The 21,766-nt window shown below is 39.7% G+C and overlaps 1 protein-coding gene and 2 pseudogenes across 1 annotated transcript; 1 reads left to right on the top strand and 2 right to left on the bottom strand.

The window, feature by feature from the left end:
• The first annotated feature begins 525 nt into the window (after positions 1-525).
• Positions 526-21,503, top strand: LOC113187327 (sodium-dependent glucose transporter 1-like). The gene is made up of 4 exons (XM_026395070.1): positions 526-543; positions 17,361-17,529; positions 18,957-19,073; positions 20,509-21,503. Exons 2-4 carry the CDS (start codon positions 17,481-17,483, stop codon positions 21,501-21,503), a joined length of 1,161 nt encoding a protein of 386 aa, XP_026250855.1. The 5' UTR covers positions 526-543; positions 17,361-17,480.
• Positions 7,077-7,935, bottom strand: LOC113187314 (la-related protein 1B pseudogene; annotated as a pseudogene).
• Positions 10,827-12,310, bottom strand: LOC113187313 (integrator complex subunit 7-like; annotated as a pseudogene).
• Positions 21,504-21,766: the final 263 nt, after the last annotated feature.

Genomic DNA, 21,766 nt, shown 5'->3' with positions numbered 1-21,766 from the left:
AGGATGAAGCTGGAGAGTTGGGTTCTGGGTTGCTAAGACTAGGGTTTATAGTATGGGAGCTTCAGTGGATGGGGGCAGGAAGAAGAAGAAATCAGGTAGAGTAGGGTATTTGAGATGATAAAGGCAAATATTTACTTCATATTTTGAGGTTGTGGTCAGGTTGGTTAAAGAGTAAAAGAAAACAAACCTGGTATTGGATAAAAAAGAGAAAGCCTTTCCTTCTCAGCAGGCGTAACTTTACTCAGCCAGCAATCACAGCAAATCAATGCCCTGTTCCACTTCCCTACCACACCAGAATTATCTGCAGGAACTAGGGCAGGTGTGGGCTTGAAACTGCAGCTTTGGACAGGGATTTGTTTCTTGAGCAACTCGTACACCACCATAAATGACACTGTTGCGCTGACTGGCCAGGAACAAGTTGTTACTTACTCTGTGCCTTAATCCTCCGATCTGTAAATCTGGCTAACGTGAAATTCTGAAATTCGGAGAGGTTCAACAAATATTTGTGGAGTGCAAAATGAACAACAGATCGAACAACCTCAGGTAAAGAAAGCACAAGGGCAGGGATTTTGGAAAAAAAAAAAAAGGGGAAAGCTCATTGGGGGGTCTCTCCGTTCCCCAGGACATGAGGGTCCACCTTGCAATTCTTTGGAAGGTACCTGCTCTAAAGGATGAGGCCACATCTTTCCTCTTGATTCACCTTTTGGGAAACTGGAGCTCGGGCTCTCTAGGCTAGGAGGCACCTAGGTGTAATGCTGCGCCTGAGTCCTCCGGTCTCCTAGGCAACCAGAGCCATGTGGGGTTTGAAGCTGGATCCTGGCTTGCAAAAAGCTGCCTTTCAGCTCTGTGACCTGCCCCGGAACGGTACGGGATGGGTCGCTGGCTTTCCCTGCCCACACCAGGCTTGCTGTCCAAAGTCCTACTTGCCAGGACCTGACCCAAGACGAACCCCGGAGGGAGGTGCACCCGGAGGGACCTAGGGGCCTGGAGGGACTGGAGCTCAGAGCTCCAGGGTGCACCTGAAAGCTCGGCGGCAGCAAGACCGCTTCTCCGGAGCCGCCAAGCTGGAGATGGAACTGGAGATCCATGGGGCCGGGGCCCCGGCGAAGACAGAGCCGAAGATGGTGGGGGTTCCGGAGCGGAGCAGCCGGGCCGCGAACGTGCTGCGCTGGTTCGCCACCGTGATCGTGTTTGCCACCTTCCTGGGGCTGGTGAGAGCTGGGGCTGCGACCCTCCCAGGCACCGCGCGAGCAGGCGCCCTGCAGAGAATGTGGCCTTCCCAGTGGAGTCTCAGCTTTGCCACCTGCGCACTGTGTGACCTTGGGCACTTTTTATTAGTCTGTCCGAGCCTCCGTTTAATTATCTAAAAGACGGGCACGTTTCTAATCGTGGAGGGTTACTTTCAAATGCGAAATTGATTACCTAACATGTTTGCCAACTGCAGCAAGCCTTGCTGGGTCTCCCCAGAGCACTGGAAGACAAAAGGGGTTGCCCAGGTCTTTAGCCACTGCCCTTCACACCCCAAATTATTCTGGGATTTCCTGTTCCTGGTGGCCTGACCAAATTTAATCAGTTGCTTAATTGTGCAGAGAAGTAAATAGACCACAGAGGAAAGTCCTTTCCAGATCACACAGCTAGTTCAATGGTAGAGCCAGGAACATGTGTCTTACTCTGCCCACAATCCTATAGAAATCAAGCCTTCAGATCCTCAAAAGTTTTTCTTGGAGCAAAGTGCAAGGCTGGAGGCACCTTTGGTCAAATTCCTGGGCAGCCCCTCAATTCACTATTTGTGGACACTTTCATCCCTTGATCACTGACACTGGGGAGCTGGAGAGGGGAGTCCTGTGAGGAGTCACTTCTGGTCACTTGGCATCACAAAGACTCTGAGCCACAGTTGTTTTATGAAATGTTTTAAAGCCGAGAGAGGGAGGGGTGAGAAAGAAATCACTGCAGGTGCACATGAAGTAGTTTGATTACAGCCAAAAGTCAGGCTTCATTTATTCTACTTTCTTTGGGCCTGTGCACACCCTGATCCTCAGTCCTGCTTGGGTAGGACACGGTGCCTCTGTACACAACCAGGTCCTCATTGGAGGACTATTCCTGCTTGGGCTGGAGGCACACTGTGAGTTTGCAGCAGAGTATTGCAGGGAGAATTATTCTTGAAATGTAAATGAATCAGAAATATAGTTTTTTTCTTAAAGGCACTAAGGAATTTCTCCTGAAAGCCAACTATAATCTTTAGTTCTTGTGAAAACCTATTAAAAAGAAAATGTTAGACAAGTCCATTTTGGCAGTTTCTTTGCAGAAAGGAATGATTCAGGAAGCAGGCACTACCTAAATCAGTAAAGGTTCAAAAAGATCCACCTAAGAAGGTGGGCAGGCAGTATCTACAGACACAATAAGGAAATGATATGAAGATAGCTTGAATGGTTACAGTTCATTCAACCGCCCTGGGTGCACATTTCTGAACAGTTTGCAGCATGTGTCAGGCTGAATGCTTGCTGCTCGGCAACTTGTTCCAAGAATATACTCTCAAGTTCCAGTGTGGACATATTGAGGAATGTTATCATTCCTTACACCCAGAGACAGCTTTAGGCCAAATTTAATTTTAGAATTCTTCCCTTTCAGTCAGCCTCTTAATTTTGAGAGATTTGACTGAAACCTTGAATACAGACACTTTCTGTTACCATCCTAATTAACCAATTTGGTCTAAATGGTTTTAAATTGGAATTCTCAGTTTTAAAGGACATATTACCAGCTGGGTGTGGTGGCACATTCCAGTCATCCCAAACTTGTGAGCCTGAGGCAGAAGAACTGCAAATTAGAAGCCAGCTGTGGTAACTTTGTCAGATTCTGTCTCAAAATAAAAAATAAAAAGGGCTGGGGATGTAGTTCAGAGGTTGAATGTCCTTGGGTTTTGATCTTTTTTTTTATATGATTTATTTATTTTTAAAAACTTTTTAGTTGTACTTGGATACAATACCTTTATTTTATTTATTTATTTTTATGTGGTGCTGAGGATTGAACCCAGGGCCTCGAACATACTAGGCAAGCACTCTACCACTGAGCCACAACCCCACCCTTGATCTTAAAAATGGGGAAGAAAAAAAAAGGACAAATTAGTTGGATGATTCTTTATGTTTTCTTCATGTTTTGGTTTACTGTTTGATGTACATGGAATGGAAACATAGAAATAGTTGTAATTCTTGAGGGCATACAGCTCCTCAGGGTGACTGTGATGATGACTCTCTCGGGAGGATAATAGGAAGAAATTTCAAAGTACTCTCCTTAACAGGTGTAACAGGTGTACCCAAGGACCAAAGACCAAACTGATCAAAATCAAACAATCCAAAATTCACATAATAAAGGGAATTCAAAGGTGTTTGTGTCCAGCTGGTCACAGTCTTTGTTCAAAGCATCATGGCAATTAAGGAGCATAGTTGATTGCAAAATGGCCTGACTTAAATAGGTATCCATATTTCTAAACAGAAAGACAAACGTGGGACAGCCAGGCTGGCCAAGGACCATTCAGGATGGCTTCGAACAGCTGCTTTCAAGGTCACATCATATGTTCCTTTCTATTGAGAAGTTTCCTTAAAATATCCTGTGGGCAGTGTCTAGAGAAACAGCAGCAGTATCGTTGGCCATAGTTTTTTTTTTTTTTTTTCCCATGCTGGGGTTTGAATCCAGCCTCATATATGCTAAGCACATACCTCTAAGCACTGAGCTACAGCCACAGCCCTTAGCCACCTTTTTTCTTTTAACTTTAAAATTTATATTTCTGCTTTATGAAAACAAATATTATTCAAATTTAAATTAGTCCAAAATAAAAGAGTTAAATTAAGATATTTTAAAATCATGTTCAGAAATAAAAGATAAGGTGTTGGGATGTAGCTTAATGGTAGAATACTTGCCTGCCATGTGTGAGCCCTGGGTTTGATCTCTAGTTCTTTAACTTCCCTGAGGGTGGGCGATGACTCTTTTTTTTTCCTTCTTTTTCCTTTTTCAAGCTTAACTATTTATTTATTAGAACCTAGTAAGTGATGATTTTAAAAGCAGAGTTTTCATCAAATTAACAATTCAGGACCAAAATACATTTAAAAACCCCATAAGTATGGGGCTGGGGATGTGGCTCAAGCGGTAGTGCACTCGCCTGGCATGAGTGCGGCCCGGGTTCAATCCTCAGCACCACATACAAACAAAGATGTTGTGTCCGCCGGAAAAAACTAAAATAAATAAATAAATAAATATTAAAAAATTCTCTCTCTCTATATATATATAAACCCTTTAAAAATCCCATAAGTAAAAGATTATAAAAACAGCATGTCTAATACAAACTATAGAATGTCAGAATTTTAAGACATCCATATAGTATGTTATAGAACTAAAATGTTAATACACTCAGAAATATTATTAATTTGTCTAAGATTTCTTAGTTTATAAAATGTCTAGGTTGTCAATCAAAGAAATTTAGCTATGCAAGTAACAGTTACCATTTAAACAAAAATTATTTTTATGACAAAGAAACAGATAATTTTATGATATTCATTTGTAAAGATTTTACAATATTAAAGAGGAACATTTTCAAGTTTATCTCCTAAAGGATCTACTTAACTTTCCTTTAACTCCCTTTTAAAAATTCTATGAACTCATTATAGGCCTGCAGATAGCAAAGGCATGAACTATGTACTTTGATATGGTAGAAAAACAATTTTAGCAAATTATTGCATATTTTCCTGGTCAATAAATATTTTCAAACTGAAAGCTAAGAAATTTTTAAACTCCACAGTGAACAATTTATTTTTTTTACTTTGATAAGTTTGAATTTTGACAGAAAACAGTACAGGGGGAGGGTATTTCACATGTGACAGGAAACACTGCAGGGAGAGGGTATTTTGTGGTTCTGGGGAGCAAAATCAGGACTTTGTGCACACTAGCCAAGCACCCTATCACTGAGCTACATCCCTAGCCTGATATTTCATGTTTATGTGCAATTAATGGTAGCCCTTTTGAAAAACAGGGTTAACAAACTTATATCTAGTATAATGAAAGCTTTCTATTTTGGGGGACAGAGATAATATTTAAAAATGTTCTGAATCAGAAATAAGGGTTTTCTACCACATTCAACTGAATAATGTCAAAGAAGACAAAATGCATTTAAAAAACAATTTTGTAAATCTAGCAAATATGAGGTTGATGGTTTCTTTTTTATTTTCATTTGCTCCAATTAGTTACACATGACAGCAGCATGCGTTTGGACTCATTGTACACAAATGGAGCATAACTCTTCATTTCTCTGGTTATACACCATGCAGAGTCAAATCATTCATGCAATCCTACATGTATATAGGTTAATAATGTCCATCTCATTCCACCACCATTCCCACCCCCACATCCCTTCCCCTCTCCTCACTCCCCTCTGCCCAATCCAAAGTGTCTCCATTCTTCACTTGCCCCACCCCACATTGTGAATCAGTAGGTTGATGGGTTCTTAACTAAAATTAAGTAATCGCCAAGGTTCATTTTTATTACAAACTTTTAAGCTATTTTATCCAAGCCGCTGCAGACCTCACTGTAATCTATTTAGCTGTGCATTAGTGAAAATCTGTTAAAATTCCTTATGTAGTAATTCTGAAAAAGTCTATCCAAATAAGATCATTAAACTATTGAAAAAATTTTAAATATGGATTACAGATTCCTTTTAGAGTTAGTTCTTTTTCAGAATCTGCCATTTAAATCATCTTCACCAACCTGAGTTCTGAAAAAAAAAATTTAGCCATTACTGACTATAGATAAAGAGTACTAGTATTATTTGAACAAGTAAAGTTCAAAAATATAACATACATCATTCATTCCATAATTTCAAGAACTAAAGTAAAGAATAACTCATATATATGTTTTATTGTCTTTGAAGCTTATCTCAGATTCCATCAGGCCTCAGCTAAAAGTTAACATGCCAAAACACATCAGCCCTTGAGTAGGGAGGTGATTCTCTACACGTTCCCTAATGTTTGACATCCAGTTTCCTCTCTTTTACGTAACTATTCTAGGCTTAATTCCTGAAGAACATGAACTGAGGGGTGATAGAACAAAACACCTGTTGGGCTAACAAGAATATATTAGTGCATAAAAAATTTCCTGCTGAATAACTGTTCTTACTGTGGCTATGCTATGTGCAACATAAAACCTATACCATTTTCTTCTGTTTGTCTACTTGTGGAAAAAAATTAGCCTGAATAAAATGTGAAATATACATCAGTTGGCTTTAAATGCAAAGATAATCTGTTTTTGGCTCAACTATATCATAACCAAAAGTCTGCTTTGATAATATCATATGAAAAAATTTGCATATGTACATGGGTACATTTCTTCATTAAAGTTTTTCTTAAATATTTCTCAATGTAGCTTGACTAGTGTGCACAAAGTCCTGAGTTTGCTCCCCAGAACCACAAAATACCCTCTCCCTTTACAACTGATACACTTGATCTTTACAACAGAAGTGAAAAATCACATAGTAGAAATGATTTTGTTTTATAGGCCTTTAGGTTTCCCATTGTTTTGTTTTAGGAATTAAAGGGCATCACTGAACTGATACATTGCTTTCCATGGTCTGTGGGATCCATTGGAAGCTCTTGTTCTTCATCATTTTGCTTCAATTTGTAGCCTGCTTTAATGTTTTGAATTCAGGGTTCACTCTTCAAGTTTGAGCCTGGAATTAAATGCTGTGGAGTACTGGAAGGGTTCTGTTTTGAAGTACCAGGGTTTCCATAGTGGTTTACATGTGAACCTGGAGCCATATTTGGAGAGAGAGGTTGTCTAGTTGGAAGATGGGAGATTGCTTGGTAACTTTCATGCTGAGAGACTAAACAGTGAGCTTCTTTAGAGGATCACAGAGGTTCAGTCCATGGTCAACTGACTCTATAGCTCTGGGGTGGAGGTGATGCAGAACATTATGGCAGGAGGCCATGGCTGAGCAAAGCAGCTCAGGATGTGGCTACACAGAAGCAGTGTGATGCCTCTCTCTTACTTCTATCCAAGGCTTTGAGTCCATGTCAGGTAAACTGATAGACAAACCTTTAGGCAAACCTTGCTTGAAGATTACTTGTTTCAATACTTTTCTTTGAGCTCCATGGACTTCCAATTCTTGGAGAATCTGGGGCATATTGTGTATGTGAGCACAATGTGTGGCTTGGTACGAACTCTGGACAATTGATCAGTTGACAGAAACCTGCTTGTGGCATGTTTCTTGGAGGAGGGCCTGGGATTGGTCATTTCTCTAGTTCTGTTTCCTCATTTTCTCATCCACAACTTCTACTTCTGTGTTGTCCTTCAGTGCCTCTAAATTCATATTAAGGTTTTGTGGTGAGAGTCTGAACATGGTAAAATTCAGCAGTGAGGGAAATAGGTAAGAAACCTTGTTCAAAATTTCCAAAGAAAGAAATCACATTCCAAGTTTTCTATACTGAAGCTATACTCAATTCAATGCTTAACATGCTTTTTAAGCAATGCTGCTTGCACAGGCTACTCCTGTACACTCGTGCCGTCGTCATTGTAACACATCATTCTGATGTAAAGTTCTGTTTGAAATGGCTGGTCCATCCTTGCACCATGTTCTCAGTAACCATATGACTAATCAAAGTTCATTATGTTTCATTTCCCCTATTATTATGAGGTGACTGATTTGCTGTGGGTTGACATCTTGACCCAGGTCTTTCTTGAGGGTCTGGTCTTACATCATCTAAGTGGAGTGGTACCCACTTGTACTAATTACAATTAGTCCAGTGTTCACTAATTCTCCTGGTGTTGGCCAATTTGCTTATCCCTGAAATCACTGGCCTTACTGACCTTGTTGGATTTCTTTGTGTTGAGTTTTCCTGTTTTTATAATTTGGGGAGAAATAAGTGAGGCTGCCACCTTGCCAGCTACCTTAGCCATATTTTATTTATTTATTTTTTATGTGGTGTTGAGGATTGAACCCAGGGCTTCACACATGCTACTCGACTGTTCTACTGCTGAGCCACAGTCCCAGCCCCTTAGCCACCTCTTAAATGTCTATATTGTAGCCAACTAAAATCAAGGGAAATTTAAGCTCAGCATTTAGTTTTGTTCAGCACCACAAACAAGCCCCCCACATCAGTGAAAGGTGATCTAAAACTAAGATTTGTTCCACTAAGTGTTTTTTGTTGAACATGTTATCATTCACCTTGCAAAGACTGGCTTGAACCCTTCTCAACCTGTGAGGTCTCATTGGCTTCAAGATCCAAAATTTCTAGCAACTTACGTGGTAGCTTCAAATTTCAAACAATCCATACCCCACTACTGCCAAGAATGAACATCCAGGACCCTATTAGCAACTTTTATTTAGAGATTAACTCAAGGCCTTGAAGTTCTGTTGTAGAGAGGAGCATGGCATAGTTTCTTCAACAGTCATTTCCAAAATATAGTTTTGGATGTTGACTGCTTTGGCCTCTGATTATGGGAGGTATGGGGAAGCTCTTGAGGAGGTAGGAGAGAGCCAGGTGAATAGCAAGATCCAAGTCCAGTGAGGAGTCCAAACAGAGCAGACAAATTCTCCACAGAGTCCTTAGAGACTGGAAAAGTGGGCCGGCTAATGGCTTCTGGCTAAATTTATTAACTTGCTAAATCTGCAAAGCTATAAACAGGTCCAGTGGGAAATTTTTTGAGTTCCCTTTATGCCACCATGTAAGTGTGCATGATGTCATTTAGTGTAAAGAGACATTACTGGATTTAATGCAGTGACATCATACATGCAATGTCTTGTGCCTGTATAGGTAATCCCTAGGTGTTATGTACACAAAACATATTTTGCAGACATCACCCCAATAAGTTTTCTATTTTGGTAGAGATATGTCATGAACTGGAAATATCAGGGTAGTATTTCAAACAATTATAGAAAGCAAGGAGTAGAGATGTCCAGAATATCAAGGACTGGTTCCCCTCTTCCTTTGTGGTTTCAAGGTGAGTCACTGGGAACACGGGGCAGCACTGGAATAATGGAATTGTTCCCTGATTTGGGAGCATTAGCCTGCAAACCCAATAATTGCTCTGAGTTTTTGATAGAGCATTAGCCTTTGCTAAAGTCATTTACATTATGGTCTGGCGTATTTTCCTGTAAGCAAAGGGAAGGGATTAGTCCAGCAGGTAATTAGAGGGAAAGGGAAGAAAAAAATAAGCCTTTCAGGATGGTGGAGAAGTTTTGATCCTAGATCTTGGGAAAGCTGTCCACATCTAGGATGCCCTCTGCCGCTGGGGAGAAACCTCCTTGGTCAGCTTTACCTTAAGGTCCCCAACAGGTGTCAGTGTCAGGAGTCTGGAGGGATGCCACTGAGTTGAGAGATGTAGATTTCAAGACTCAAGGCCTTGAAGTTCTGTTGCAGAGAGGAGCATGGCATAGTTTCTTCTAACAGTCATTTCCAAAATATTGTTGTCATTTCCGAACACTCACTCTCCAGGTTCTTAATCATGGAAGTTCTGGTTGTCATCATGTGGTGGGACATGAAGAAAAACAGGCTTTCACAATAATGCATTAAGACCTTGCTCTGTGGAGTCATGTGAGAGTTTATGGAGTGGGAGGTATGTGAGGTTCTATCACTGTGGGATGGGCCTCAGCATCTGCTTCTCAAGGGGTCAGTCTATGTTTTCTAGTAGAAATGAATCCAATTGCCATCAACTGGCAATCCAGTCTATTCATTGAAGTTTTGCCTAATGTCATTGTGTCTGTAGCATTTTTTTTTAAAGCTCTCTGACATCTTGTGCAGAGCAATCTGTTCTTCTCTCACTGGAGATTGCTCCAGGAATGCCTTGTACAGAAAACACATTTTCTCGTAACTGTAGCTACTGTTACAGCATCAGCCTGTCTCCATGGGAAAGTTTCTATATAACCAGAAAATGTGCACTGAAGGTGACAAGTGAATGAAATCTATCATTTCCAGCATGTATTTCTTATGGCTTTTATTTCTTACCAGAACTATAAACTGGATAAACCCAAAATGGGTTATAAGCCAGTTGGACAATTTTAGAATCGTTACCCTACTGATGTTTGGTATTAATTTGGATCATTTCATCTCTTCCATGATGAATCTTGGAGTACAGGGATTTTAATCATGGCAGCTGTGAAGACTCAGCAAGGACAAGACAGCCATCCAGGTGCTTCATGAGTACACACTTAGCAATGGATTTATATCCTCTTAAGTGCCAATTTTGTTTCTACAGTCCAGGTGCATAGCACTGTTTATTAAATAGGTTATGATGGGTAATAAGACTTGTGTCACTCTTATTGGAGTTCATTCAAATTGCATAACTTCACAATTTTAATACTGGTTGAATTAGCAGAAAAATATACCAAGACATTTCCTTATTGGGCTTGATTTTGGGTTAAACATCAGCTTCATGTTTATTAGCCGGTCAGTTTCTTTGTTAAAATTCTGATAACCAAAGGAATCACTTTCCTTCCTTCCTAATTTTCTTTCTTCCTTCTTTTTCTTTTGGTCCTGGGGATTGAACTCAGGGGTGTTTTACTACGGAGCTATATCCCATATTTTTAAATTTTTAAATTTGAGACAGGGTCTTGTTATGTTGCTTAGGTTCTCACTAAATTGCAAGTGCTGCCCCCGAACTTGTGATCCTCCTCCTCCACCTCCCAATTCACTAGGATTATAGGTATGTGCCACTGTGCCTGAGTGATCTTTTAAAATTTTTTTAATATTTATTTTTCAGTTGTAGTTGGACACAATACCTTTATTTTATTTATCTCTATGTGGTGCTGAGGATTGAACCCAGGGCCTCACACATGCTAGGCGAGTGCTCTACCGCTGAGCCACAACCCCAGCCTTTACTTAAGCAGATAATGCTTTCTGCTGACTACAAAACTCAGTAGCCAAACTTACTAGAAGCTCCCATTGCTTCTCTGTGTCTGATCGGCTTATCACCTTATAGAGTTCCATGAGGTCCCCAAGCATTCAATTGCCCAGCAACAGCATATCCCAGGATCCAGGCAGAATCCTGAACAATGTTCAGCTGGGTCACAAGGTCTCAAACACTGACTGGCTAGGATGGGGCCTGTCCTTGGCCAACTTCACCATACTATTTAGAGCAATCTTTAAAGTGGTTGACCATTTGAACTATCATCCTGTCTACAAAGCACCAGAAGGGATTCCAGGCCAAAGTCAGAATCTTGCTCCAGTGCCCAAAGCTCTTTCTCTTGGACAGTCATATCCATTAGGATTCTCACTCCATGAGCAGCAATGCCCCTGTTATTATAGGGTATAGCATTCTTGGGCTAATTTGACTGAGTCAGAAAATCTGGAGGAAGAAGCCACATTTCCTGGAGCTATGCTGAGCAATGTCTGCTGGTGATGCTCCCTGATAGTGAGCAAAGCACAGGAAATATCCCTAGCTTTAAGTCATCATATGTCCAGAGGGCACAATCACAGAGTGGATGTTCTCCCTACTTTAAGTATACAGTGTTTTATTGGCAAGGAATTTCAAGTCTTTAAATAGCAGGTCTCTTTATTGCTTTCCTGGGATCATTCTTCAATACTGCATCAGAATCTGAATTTGCTCAAGTGTGTCAACCAAGGGTGAAGATGTAAGCAGAGTAAAAATTGTGCAAGGGAACAGTCACCATTTCTGTGGAAGGATAGGACAGGACCAGCTATAGTAAAAGCCAAGGAGCCCTGGAGGTCAGAAGTGTTTCATGCTGCATATGCTGGAGGATGGAGATCAACTTCAGCTTCAAGTCTACTGTGTGTAAACCTTGAGTCTTTTCCCAGATTTTTGTTATAAATTCCTATAGCAAGAGAAGTTGGCAGCAGAAAACAGCAGCTTAAACGTCTACATTATCATGTGAATCCAAACTCTGAGGAATACAGGGCTGAGCATTCTTCCCCTCAGGAATTATTGATGCCAGACTTCCCAACAACAGGAGTGTTATGGCGCTTGCCACAGGATCATTACTACGCATCACAGAGAACATTCTCTTCACAAATTAATTTAGAATCTTCTCCATATGGTTCTCGCTTTGTTGTGTAACTTTAAGAACACAGAGCCTCTGGAAATTGCTTCCAACTCTGAAAACATCAGATAAATTTAGGAATGCAGAATGGATGAGAATAGAGAATAGAGGACTCCGAGAAGTCCTGAGAAAGCAAGTCCTGCTTCACTCTGTCTACTATTTTTGACATGTGTTAGAACTTTGTCCAGTTTCATTAAGAGCAGGGTTAGTGTCCAGTTCCTGTCTGCTATAGCTGGCATCATCTGCCATGGAAGACTGAGTTGAGTTTGGCACCATGACCTGAATAGTGACTCCACTAGCTGGGTCAGTAAAGTGGCAAACTCTGCCCCAGCACCTCCGTCTTCTTCCACTGCCTTCTTGCAGATTTTCCCTCTGCGTCCAGTCAAACCAGGTTTCACACACATCCTGGAATCATCTGAAAGTTATCATGCATCTGCACTTGACAGAATGCAAGAATATCATTGAACACCAAACTGATAGTGGCTAAGGAAAGCAGCAGATAGAACAATTAACTCTGGGAATAACTGGACTTAAAATGGATATGTTTGAAAATCATACAGAACTTTATTAACCATACTGATGCCATTGACAAGAAAATATGATTATTTCTGTTGCATGCAACAGTTTCTGTGTGTGTGTGTGTGTGTGTGTGTGTGTGTGTGTGTGTGTTACCATCTAGGGGTATCGGGTTTGTTGTCTCCACTCAGTAAAGAATTGAAGAACAGGACACAAAGATAACAACCAAGTAACAGATTTATTGAAAGAGCAAAAGTTATCAGTAACAGACTTCTCCAAAGAGAAGGGGCTCCTGAGCCAGAAGTCCAGTGGGGAAGTTTTGGATTGTTCTCTTTTTAGTCCCTGGAATTTCCTCCTTTTCTTATCTCCTCCCTTCTCCACACTCTTCACACTGTTGTTCATTGGTGTCCCCAATGTCCATGCAGCTATTTTAGTGTTCCTATTGGATCCCCTGCTTAGGGGCACTAATGTGGAAGTGTTCATCTAATTGGGTCCCCTGCTTGTGTGCACAAGCATTTCCATCAACCGGGAAGTTGACCTCATTGGAAGGCACTCTCCATACTTCTTTGGTCTGGATCTGCCCCTGACTTCCTCCCTCACCACCTTTCCCTGGCTGGCTATGCCCTTCTACATCTCCCTCATGTGTATGTGTGTGTGTGTGTGTGTTTAATAAGAATGGGTCCTTGTTAAGTTGCCCATGCCGTCCCAAACTCCTGGGCTCCAGTGATCTCCTGCCTCAGCCTTTAGAGTGGCTGGGACTCCGGGCACATACCTGTGCCAGTCTCTTACATGCAACATTTACAATAATAATTAGAACTATGACTGATGGGGCTGGGATTGTGGCTCAACGGTAGAGCATTCGCCTAGCACATGTGAAGCCCTAGGTTCGATCCTCAGCAAAACATATAAATAAGTAAAATAAAAGTATTGTGTCCACCTATAATTAAAAAAAATTTAAAAAAGAACTATGACTGATGATGTAATACAAGATTGGGGACACTGGTGTCCCCAATGTCCATGCATCTATTTTAGATAGATACGAAATCTAAGAATTTCTATAGATTTCTAGGAATTTCATATAGTTTTGGAAACACATATCAATAAAATATCCATACAAACATAACTCAATGAAATTTTAGCATTACTTATTATTTGACACTGCTTCCTATATAATTCAATATATTGAGTAAGCCAAATTAGTTTAATATTTCTTTTTATAAAGAGAGAGATCCTTTTGAGATATGCAAGGGCATATCTGAAAATTCCAAAATATTTAATTTCAGGCCAAGAAGAAGACTTAATTCAAAATTTGATTTTGTGAAGTTCTTCAAAAATATCTAAGGAGGGCTGGGTTGTGGTAGAGAACTTGCCCAGCATGTGTGAGGCCCTGGGTTCAGTCCTCAGCACCACATAAAAATAAATAAAATAAAGGTATTGTGTCCAACTACAACTGAAAAATAAACATTAAAAAAATTTTAAAAATCAAAGGTTAAAACACTTGGTCAAAATAAGATAAGAGATCATCACATAAAGAGTAGTATGTCATTTAACCAAAATGATATTAACACTTCAAAGACAAATGCAGAAAATTACAGTTATTGCAAAACCTTAGCTCTTTTAACAAAGAGAACTCTGTTTTTTAATGATCAGAAACCTAATAAAGAAGCACAAGAAAATAACATGATGTACAAGATTATCTTGGTGAAACATGGATTCTTTGCCTTTTAGGCCAATTACCTTAAATGTGAGTAACAGTCCTTCACAATTTTCAATTAAGAGTTGACCATGCTAATTTGAGGCAGGAAGACTTCAAGTTCAAGGGAAGCCTCTGCAACTTAGTGAGACCTCAGCAACTTAGCAAGACCGTATCTCAAAATATTAAAAAGGCCTGGAGATGTAGCACAGAGGTAAAGTACCCCTGGGCTCACTCCCCAGTACATACATACATACATACATACATACATAAATTGCTGATCAATACTCAATACTTTTTTTGTTTTGTTTTCATTTTTGATATTAAGGTTTGAACCCAGGGTCACTTTAACACTGAACTACAGTCTCAGACTCCCTTTTTGAAAAAAAAAAAAATTGACACAGCTAAGTGGCTGTGGCTGGCCTTGTGGCCTTGAATTTGTGATCCTTCTGCCTCTGTCTTCTAAGTCGCCATAGGCATGTTTCATTGCACGTGGCTAAAACCTTGTTGTTTTGATAGTAAGGACCAGATTCTAATTTTGCATTGTAACTTAGATATTAATATTCGATTTTTATAAAAACTTCGAAATAATTCCTTTTTTCTAATCTTAGCTTGCTCACACACACGTAGAATTTCTTTCACACGATTCATCTTCCACAAACCTTCTACAATGTTCTTACTCATTCTATTAACTTCAGTTTCTTATGTCAATTGGACTTTACATTCCTGCATATCTACTGAACACTTGGAAGCAATCTGTTTTAGTCAGATTTTTCTGCTGCTGTAACTTAAAGACCCGACCAGAACAACTTTAGAGGAAGAAAAGTTTAGTTGTGGGCTCACATTTTCAGAGGTCTCAGTCCATGGACAGCAGGCTTCATTCCTTGGGGATTGAGCTGAGGCTGAACATCATGGCGCAGTGATTGGCAGAAGGAAGCAGCTCACATGATGATCAGGAAGCAGAGAGGGAGACTCCACTCTGCAGGTATTACACATACACCCATAGCCGTGCTCTCAACGAACCTCTGCTTCCAGTCACCACTCAGTTAATTCCATAAGGGATTAATGCGCTGATTAGGTTAAAGCTATAACCCAATCATTTCTCCTCCAAACCTTCTTGCATTGTCTCACATGTGAGCTTTTGGAGGACACCGCACATCCAAACCATAACACATACCATTGTGAACTCCACTCCAGCAATTGCACAATGGCAAGTTTATAAACTGTAACTTCCAGAATCATGTGCTGTCTCATAGTGTAATGTGTCCTGGTGGCACAGAACCTGTTAATAATAGTTCCAATATCTTTAGTCTTTGTGTCAAAGAAACTGTAGAGGGTGCAAAAACTTAACACAATTCCCTTAGCTTTATTTGTTTTAAATCACCCTGAGAATGAAATTCTTGTTTGTATGGATTTCTTTCACCTCAACTTTCTATTATTGTTTTTTGTTGGAGGAGTTTCCTAGAAGGAAGGGTGCTGGGGAGGGAACGGGGCACCTCTCCCATGGTAGGGAAATGCACTAGAACTGAGCTACATCCCCAGCCCCCAACTGTTCATTCTTGATTTGAAGGAAAACAAAACAAAACAAAAATCCAAAGCATTATGATAGAAAGAACATCTTTTACATGAGAGTATTTTGTACATCTATTTTAACTCATTTATTATGAACAATTATGTTTGAATTGCTTGTAAAGATGAGACATCAAATAGCTAACCATCATGTTATTTTTTGGCAGACAAATTTTGTACTATAGAGATCATGTAACTCATTTTACTTGTAAACCTAAGTTGGAAAAGTTGTGTATCTGTATCATATCAAATGCTGAAAACCCTAAAGATTCCCACCATATTCTTAGGAATCAAAGACTACTCAAGTCATATAAAATTGAAAAGAATATGGGTTAGTTCTTATTTTTCAAAGGAATACTTCATTTGTATTAGAGTTTATTTTTCTTAAAGCCAATTAAGTGGAGCATTTTATGATTTAATTTGCAATTAAAGTATTATAATAGAAAATGTCACACATATATCATTTGTAAAGATCTACATCAACATCTAAACAAAACCAGACTTTAACATTTTTTCATCTCAACATTTGCCCAACCACCTGGTATATATGTATTATGTTTCTTTCTAAGGAAGCTACACAGACTGTGCTCCTGGTATCTTTGGAATTTCTTTGAAGAAAAATGTGGATTTAGAAAATTTTATATAGTCTAATCTCCTGAATATCATATATGTGTAGTTCAGAGGGTGGACCCCCATTGTACCAGCAAAACTGCTGTTTTAGTAAAATCAAGTATGAAAATAATATGTTGATAATTTAAATTTCTGACATCTGAATTCTCATGTTCATGTAGTTATATTTGAAAACATGCAAGTCTATTTCAAGAAAAGTTTTAATGTTATTGTTTAATTAACTTTTAATACAGAGGTCTTCTATGTTTTTTTTATTAGAAAGTGCAAAAAAAATTAAAAAAGAAAGAAAAGAAAAGCCAGAAGAGCTCAATCATTTTTAAAAATTGAGACTTGCCAATACAAGAAAAACCATGGGAATCTATAGCTCTAATCCTAACAGTATTGTCATTGTATATTTTTATTGATTTTGGTTCTGAAAATAATCTCTTCCATGATACTTTAATCCCTTGTTATGGTTTGGATGTGAAGTGTCCCCCAAAGGCCACGTGCTAAAGGCTTGGTTGCCAACCTGTGATGCTACTGGGAGGGGATGCAAGCTTAGGAGGTGGGGCCTAGTTGGAGCCTCTGAATGATGTGTCAGCAGAGCCTTCCTTTCTCTTGGCTTCCGGGCCATCATGAGGTGAGCAGCTCTGCTCCACCATGTGCTTTCTGCATAATATTCTGTCTGGCCACAGGCCTAAATGCATGAAACCAGTGACTCTGGGCAGAAACCTCTGAAACTATAAGCCAAAATGAATCTTTTCTTCCATTGATTTCTGTCAGGTATTTTGTCACAGCTATAAAAAGCTGAGTAACATCCCCCCTCCCACTTTTTTTTTTTTTTAAACTGGAAAAAGCCACCACTTAGATGGACATAATTTTAATGATCGTAAGTGAAAAAAAAAAAAAAAAAAGCTTTTTTGTCTTTTTAAATTTTAGGGACTGGGTGTCGCTATACTGGGACCCACCTTTCAAGATTTGGCACGGAATGTAAACAGAAATATCAGCAGTCTTTCACTAATTTTTGTGGGCCGTGCCTCTGGATTTCTGTGTGGCTCTATGATTGGTGGAGTTCTTTTTGACTGTATGAATAATTTTTTACTCATGGGTAAGTAAACGCTGATTTCTGCTTCTTTGTTACTATCATTGCATTTACAACATGGCTCTACATATGAAAACAGTAGCCTGCAGAGCAGAGTGAGATGGGTGGGATTTTGGTGTCCTCTATGGAACTGGGTTTCCATGGTCCTGCTCTCACCTTGACAGTTCAGGGGAGTCTGTGCTGGGCCCTGTGGAAACTCAGATCAGCCCTCAGGTGTGTGTGTTAGCAATCCTTAGCCTTCTAGATCTTCACTGTAACTTAGGTACCACTTCACTGTCATTTAGGATCATTCACTGGTTGTCCAAAAGGCTCTGCTCATCAGGGTGTAGGGCAGATCTCCTAGGGCCACAGACATTAGAAAGAGCTCCTGGAACCTGCCCAGGCTCTATGGACTCCAGATTGAAAATGAGAGAAAAGGGATGGTAAGTGAACTGAGGAAGGCTACATTTTTGTCCCTTCTGCCTCATGTCAGTGATGGCCCCAAAATGTAAATAGATGCCAAAGCTTTTATCACACTCCTTTTTGGATGAATTGATACATTTTTTAAAAATCCAGATTAATGTGATAAAATTCCTCTGGAAGCAAGGAGAATCATTTATTGCTGATGCATACATAAAGAAGCTCTTTTAATTCCAAAGCAGGTTGAAAAAATGTATTTCTGCCCATATTTCTCAAAATTATTAGTACATTCCTACTATATTGATTGCATTTTGACTTATTAAACTGTTAACTTCTACTTAAAAATTCTTTAGTTTTTTATATGTGAAATATTTAAGTAAATAATTTTTGGCCTTTCTCTTTTGCTATAAAACTTTGTAGTATAATTTATAGTCTTGTTACTATTAGTGCTGAATTATATTCATGTCATAGAAATTTACATTTTGTAGTCTACAAACTAGATAAGGTTTAAATGAAATAATGTCTTGTAAGAGCTTCTGCAACCCATGATTCATGGGTTCCCATAGGTAAATTCCTGATTACACACTTTTTTAAAAAATATTTTTTTAGCTGTAGATGGACACAATATCTTTATTTTTATGTAGTGCTAAGGATTGAACCCAGTGCCTCACACATGTGAGGCAAGCACTCTACCACTGAGCTACAACCCCAACCCACGATTACACACCTTTAATTTGATCTTATTTTGTGCTGGAAGTGATGATCATAATGCATACTCTTTTTTTTCTTTTTCTTTTCTTTCTTTTTTTTTTTTTTGTTCCAGATATGGAACCCAGGTGCACTTTACCACTGAGCCACATCCCCAGCCCTTTTTATTTTGTGGTTTGAGACAGGACTTGCTAAGTTGCTGAGATTGACTTTGAACTTGTGATCTTCCTGCTTCAGCCTCCTGAGTTGCAGGGATTATAGGCATGTGCCACAGTGCCTGGCTTCACACTGTTTCTAAATAGTTGCTTTTTACCTTTTCTTCTCAGGGATATCAATGTTAGCTACTACAGTTGGTCTTTACATTATTCCTTTGTGCAAGAGAGCAGTATTACTGATAGTCATGATGTCTGTCCTTGGCACTTCAATAGGTATTCTGGATACAGGTAAGTGAATTCTTCAGTGTCACCTCTGGGAGAGCAGATGGTATTAAACTATCATTTGCTAATAGAAGGGAGATCAGTAGAGTACAGCAAGTGAATCAGGGGGAGGGAGGAAGGGAAGGAAAGTAAAGGTACTGGGGAATGAGATTGATTAAATTATATTATGTGCATGAAAGTATATGGCATAAAGAATCCACCTAGTATGTATAGTTATAATGAACCAATAAATTTAAAAAAACTGTCACTTGCAATGCTCTTGAAATGACATGGGCTTTCTGAATGGGTCATTCAGAATCACTCTTCTATCAATTATTCTTGCCAGTTAGGGTATCAATTTTTGAGCGGCCAAATGTAAAGTGAACATAAAGGATTTTGTTCTGTGGGAGATTGTTGATTTATATTATCTAAGCAGGGAAGGACACCTTCCTGTGGCTAATTCCAGTACAGAGAAGCAAGCTTTCATTTTGTGTAGATTTTTGTTATTGTAGTATAAGGGATTGATGGTTCACTAGGATAAAACAAGTTTGGAACCCTTATTTGGTGGTGAAAGAAGAGAAGCAGCCATTCAATTTAATTGTTTTTGAGCTGAGAGAAACCCATATTGTATGCTACCTTGGTTTCCTTTCTTTTCCCTCTCAAAGTTTCCCGCCCGCTGCAGTCCAGTTAATCCATGGGTCATCCAGTGACACAGGTGATGTTTATTGAGGGCCAAATACAGCTTTGAAGATCCACCTTCCCATTCTAATATTATCAGATACAGCAAGGAAATATTTTATATGTCAGGCTTAATTTGGATGTTAAACTACAGGGTAGAATTATACATTTATCAGAAAATATCTGATCTTTTAAAAAGGAAGTCAAACAATTGATGCTTCCAGTCTTTCACTTTGCAGGTGTCCAGACAGGGTGAATGCAGATGCTAAAAGGTGTTCTTTTTCCCTGTAACGGGCTTACTAGAATCCTACAGTATTCGGGTTCTTCAAAGTGTATTTTGCATCTGGTTTATACATAGGTAAATGATGTTCTTGAAGTGACTACCAGTTCCAAGAAAAAGAAAGCTTTAGTAATTGGCTACTATCTGATGGTCATATTTGTCTAGTAAATACATATATATTTTAATTATTTAGAAACAAATAGGTGAATAAGCATTGTTTCCCAATACAGTGTTAGCACTGTTTTATGAAAAGCTTTGGCTACTGTGCTTGGAGGTAGTGGTTTATCAGCTTATAGAATTCCAGCATGCATGAGATGTCATATGTTTAGCTCTCTGGTGGTACTGGGTTAGAATTCCTCAATCAGAGAACTGGGTCAGGTGTCATGTTCGATAACTCTGAATATTGCAATGTGCAAGCCACATGATACAGACTCAGCCTTCTTAATTACCTTTTTCAGCATTACTGTGTTTAACATAAATCATTTCCCCATCTTTCGTTGGCAGGTGGTAACATCCTCATTTTGGCTCTTTGGGGGGACAAAGGAGCCCCACACATGCAGTCATTACACTTTGGTTTCGCCTTGGGTGCTTTTCTGGCTCCACTTCTGGCTAAATTGGCACTGGGTACCTCAGTGTCTGCTGAAAACCACACAGAGCCTGCCTTTCAGCCTCCAGCCACCAATGGATCATCTGAAGCTGACTCAGCCCCTCTGTTTGGATTGCCTGATGACATGAATCTATTCTGGGCTTATGCTTTTATCGGTGCTTATATTTTCATAGTGTCTCTCTTCCTGTTTGCTCTGTTTTTTAAGAAAAGCTCAAGGCAGGAAAGAGCAAAAGTATCTGCTCAGGCATATCGAAGAGCTGAATATCACAAGACCCTTCTCTGCCTCCTTTTCGTGTTCTTCTTTTTTTATGTGGGAGCAGAGATAACTTATGGCTCCTATATTTTCTCCTTTGCCACCACCTATGCTGGCATGGAAGAAAGTGAAGCAGCTGGGTTGAACTCCATCTTCTGGGGGACCTTTGCAGCCTGCAGGGGCCTGGCGATATTCTTTGCTACATGCCTACAGCCAGGCACCATGATTGTGTTGAGCAACATTGGTAGCCTGGCTTCATCTTTATTTCTGGTGCTTTTCAACAAGAATCCACTCTGTCTCTGGATTGCCACTTCAGTGTATGGGGCCTCAATGGCAACCACGTTTCCCAGCGGTATTTCCTGGATTGAGCAGTACACGACCATAAGTGGGAAATCAGCAGCCTTTTTGGTAATTGGTGCAGCCCTGGGAGACATGGCTATTCCTGCAATAATTGGAGTTGTTGAAGGACAATATCCAGACTTGCCTATTGTTCTGTATTCCTGTTTAGGGTCAGCCATATTCACTGCTGTTATATTTCCTGTGCTGTATAAATTAGCCACCTTGCCTCTGGATCGCCAGCGAAAAGCTAACAGAAAGAGTGAGGACAAGAAAGCTGTGCCCTCTAGTTCTAGGCTATAAAAATAGAATGAAGAGGGGGATGCATAAAAATGGAATGAAATGGATTTTGAAGTGTTTTGGAATGAATGACACAATGAGTCATCCTTTAAAAGAGATGTGGAAATATTTTGTTACAGCCCGCAGTCAGTCTCCAATCTCTTTCAATCTCTTCAGATGTGCTAACCTTTGCATCTTCTGCAATTAATACTGGTGATTCCTCTATGAAGCACCTTGCCAGAAGTTAGGACAAAAAAGGGGCAAACACTTGGGGAAGATGGATTATT

Source organism: Urocitellus parryii, chromosome 8 (genome assembly GCF_045843805.1).
Source record: "Urocitellus parryii isolate mUroPar1 chromosome 8, mUroPar1.hap1, whole genome shotgun sequence".
NCBI classification, from domain to species: Eukaryota; Metazoa; Chordata; class Mammalia; order Rodentia; family Sciuridae; genus Urocitellus; species Urocitellus parryii.
Note: the sequence above shows the minus strand (reverse complement) of the source record. Positions and strands in the feature narration are given on the sequence as shown.

Coding starts and splice junctions, on each gene's coding strand:
- LOC113187327 (XM_026395070.1), top strand. CDS start 17,481: ATGATTGGTGGAGTTCTTTTTGACTGTATGAATAATTTTTTACTCATG. Junction 17,530..18,956: donor GAATAATTTTTTACTCATGG/GTAAGTAAACGC, acceptor TTTTCTTCTCAG/GGATATCAATGTTAGCTACT. Junction 19,074..20,508: donor AATAGGTATTCTGGATACAG/GTAAGTGAATTC, acceptor TTTCGTTGGCAG/GTGGTAACATCCTCATTTTG.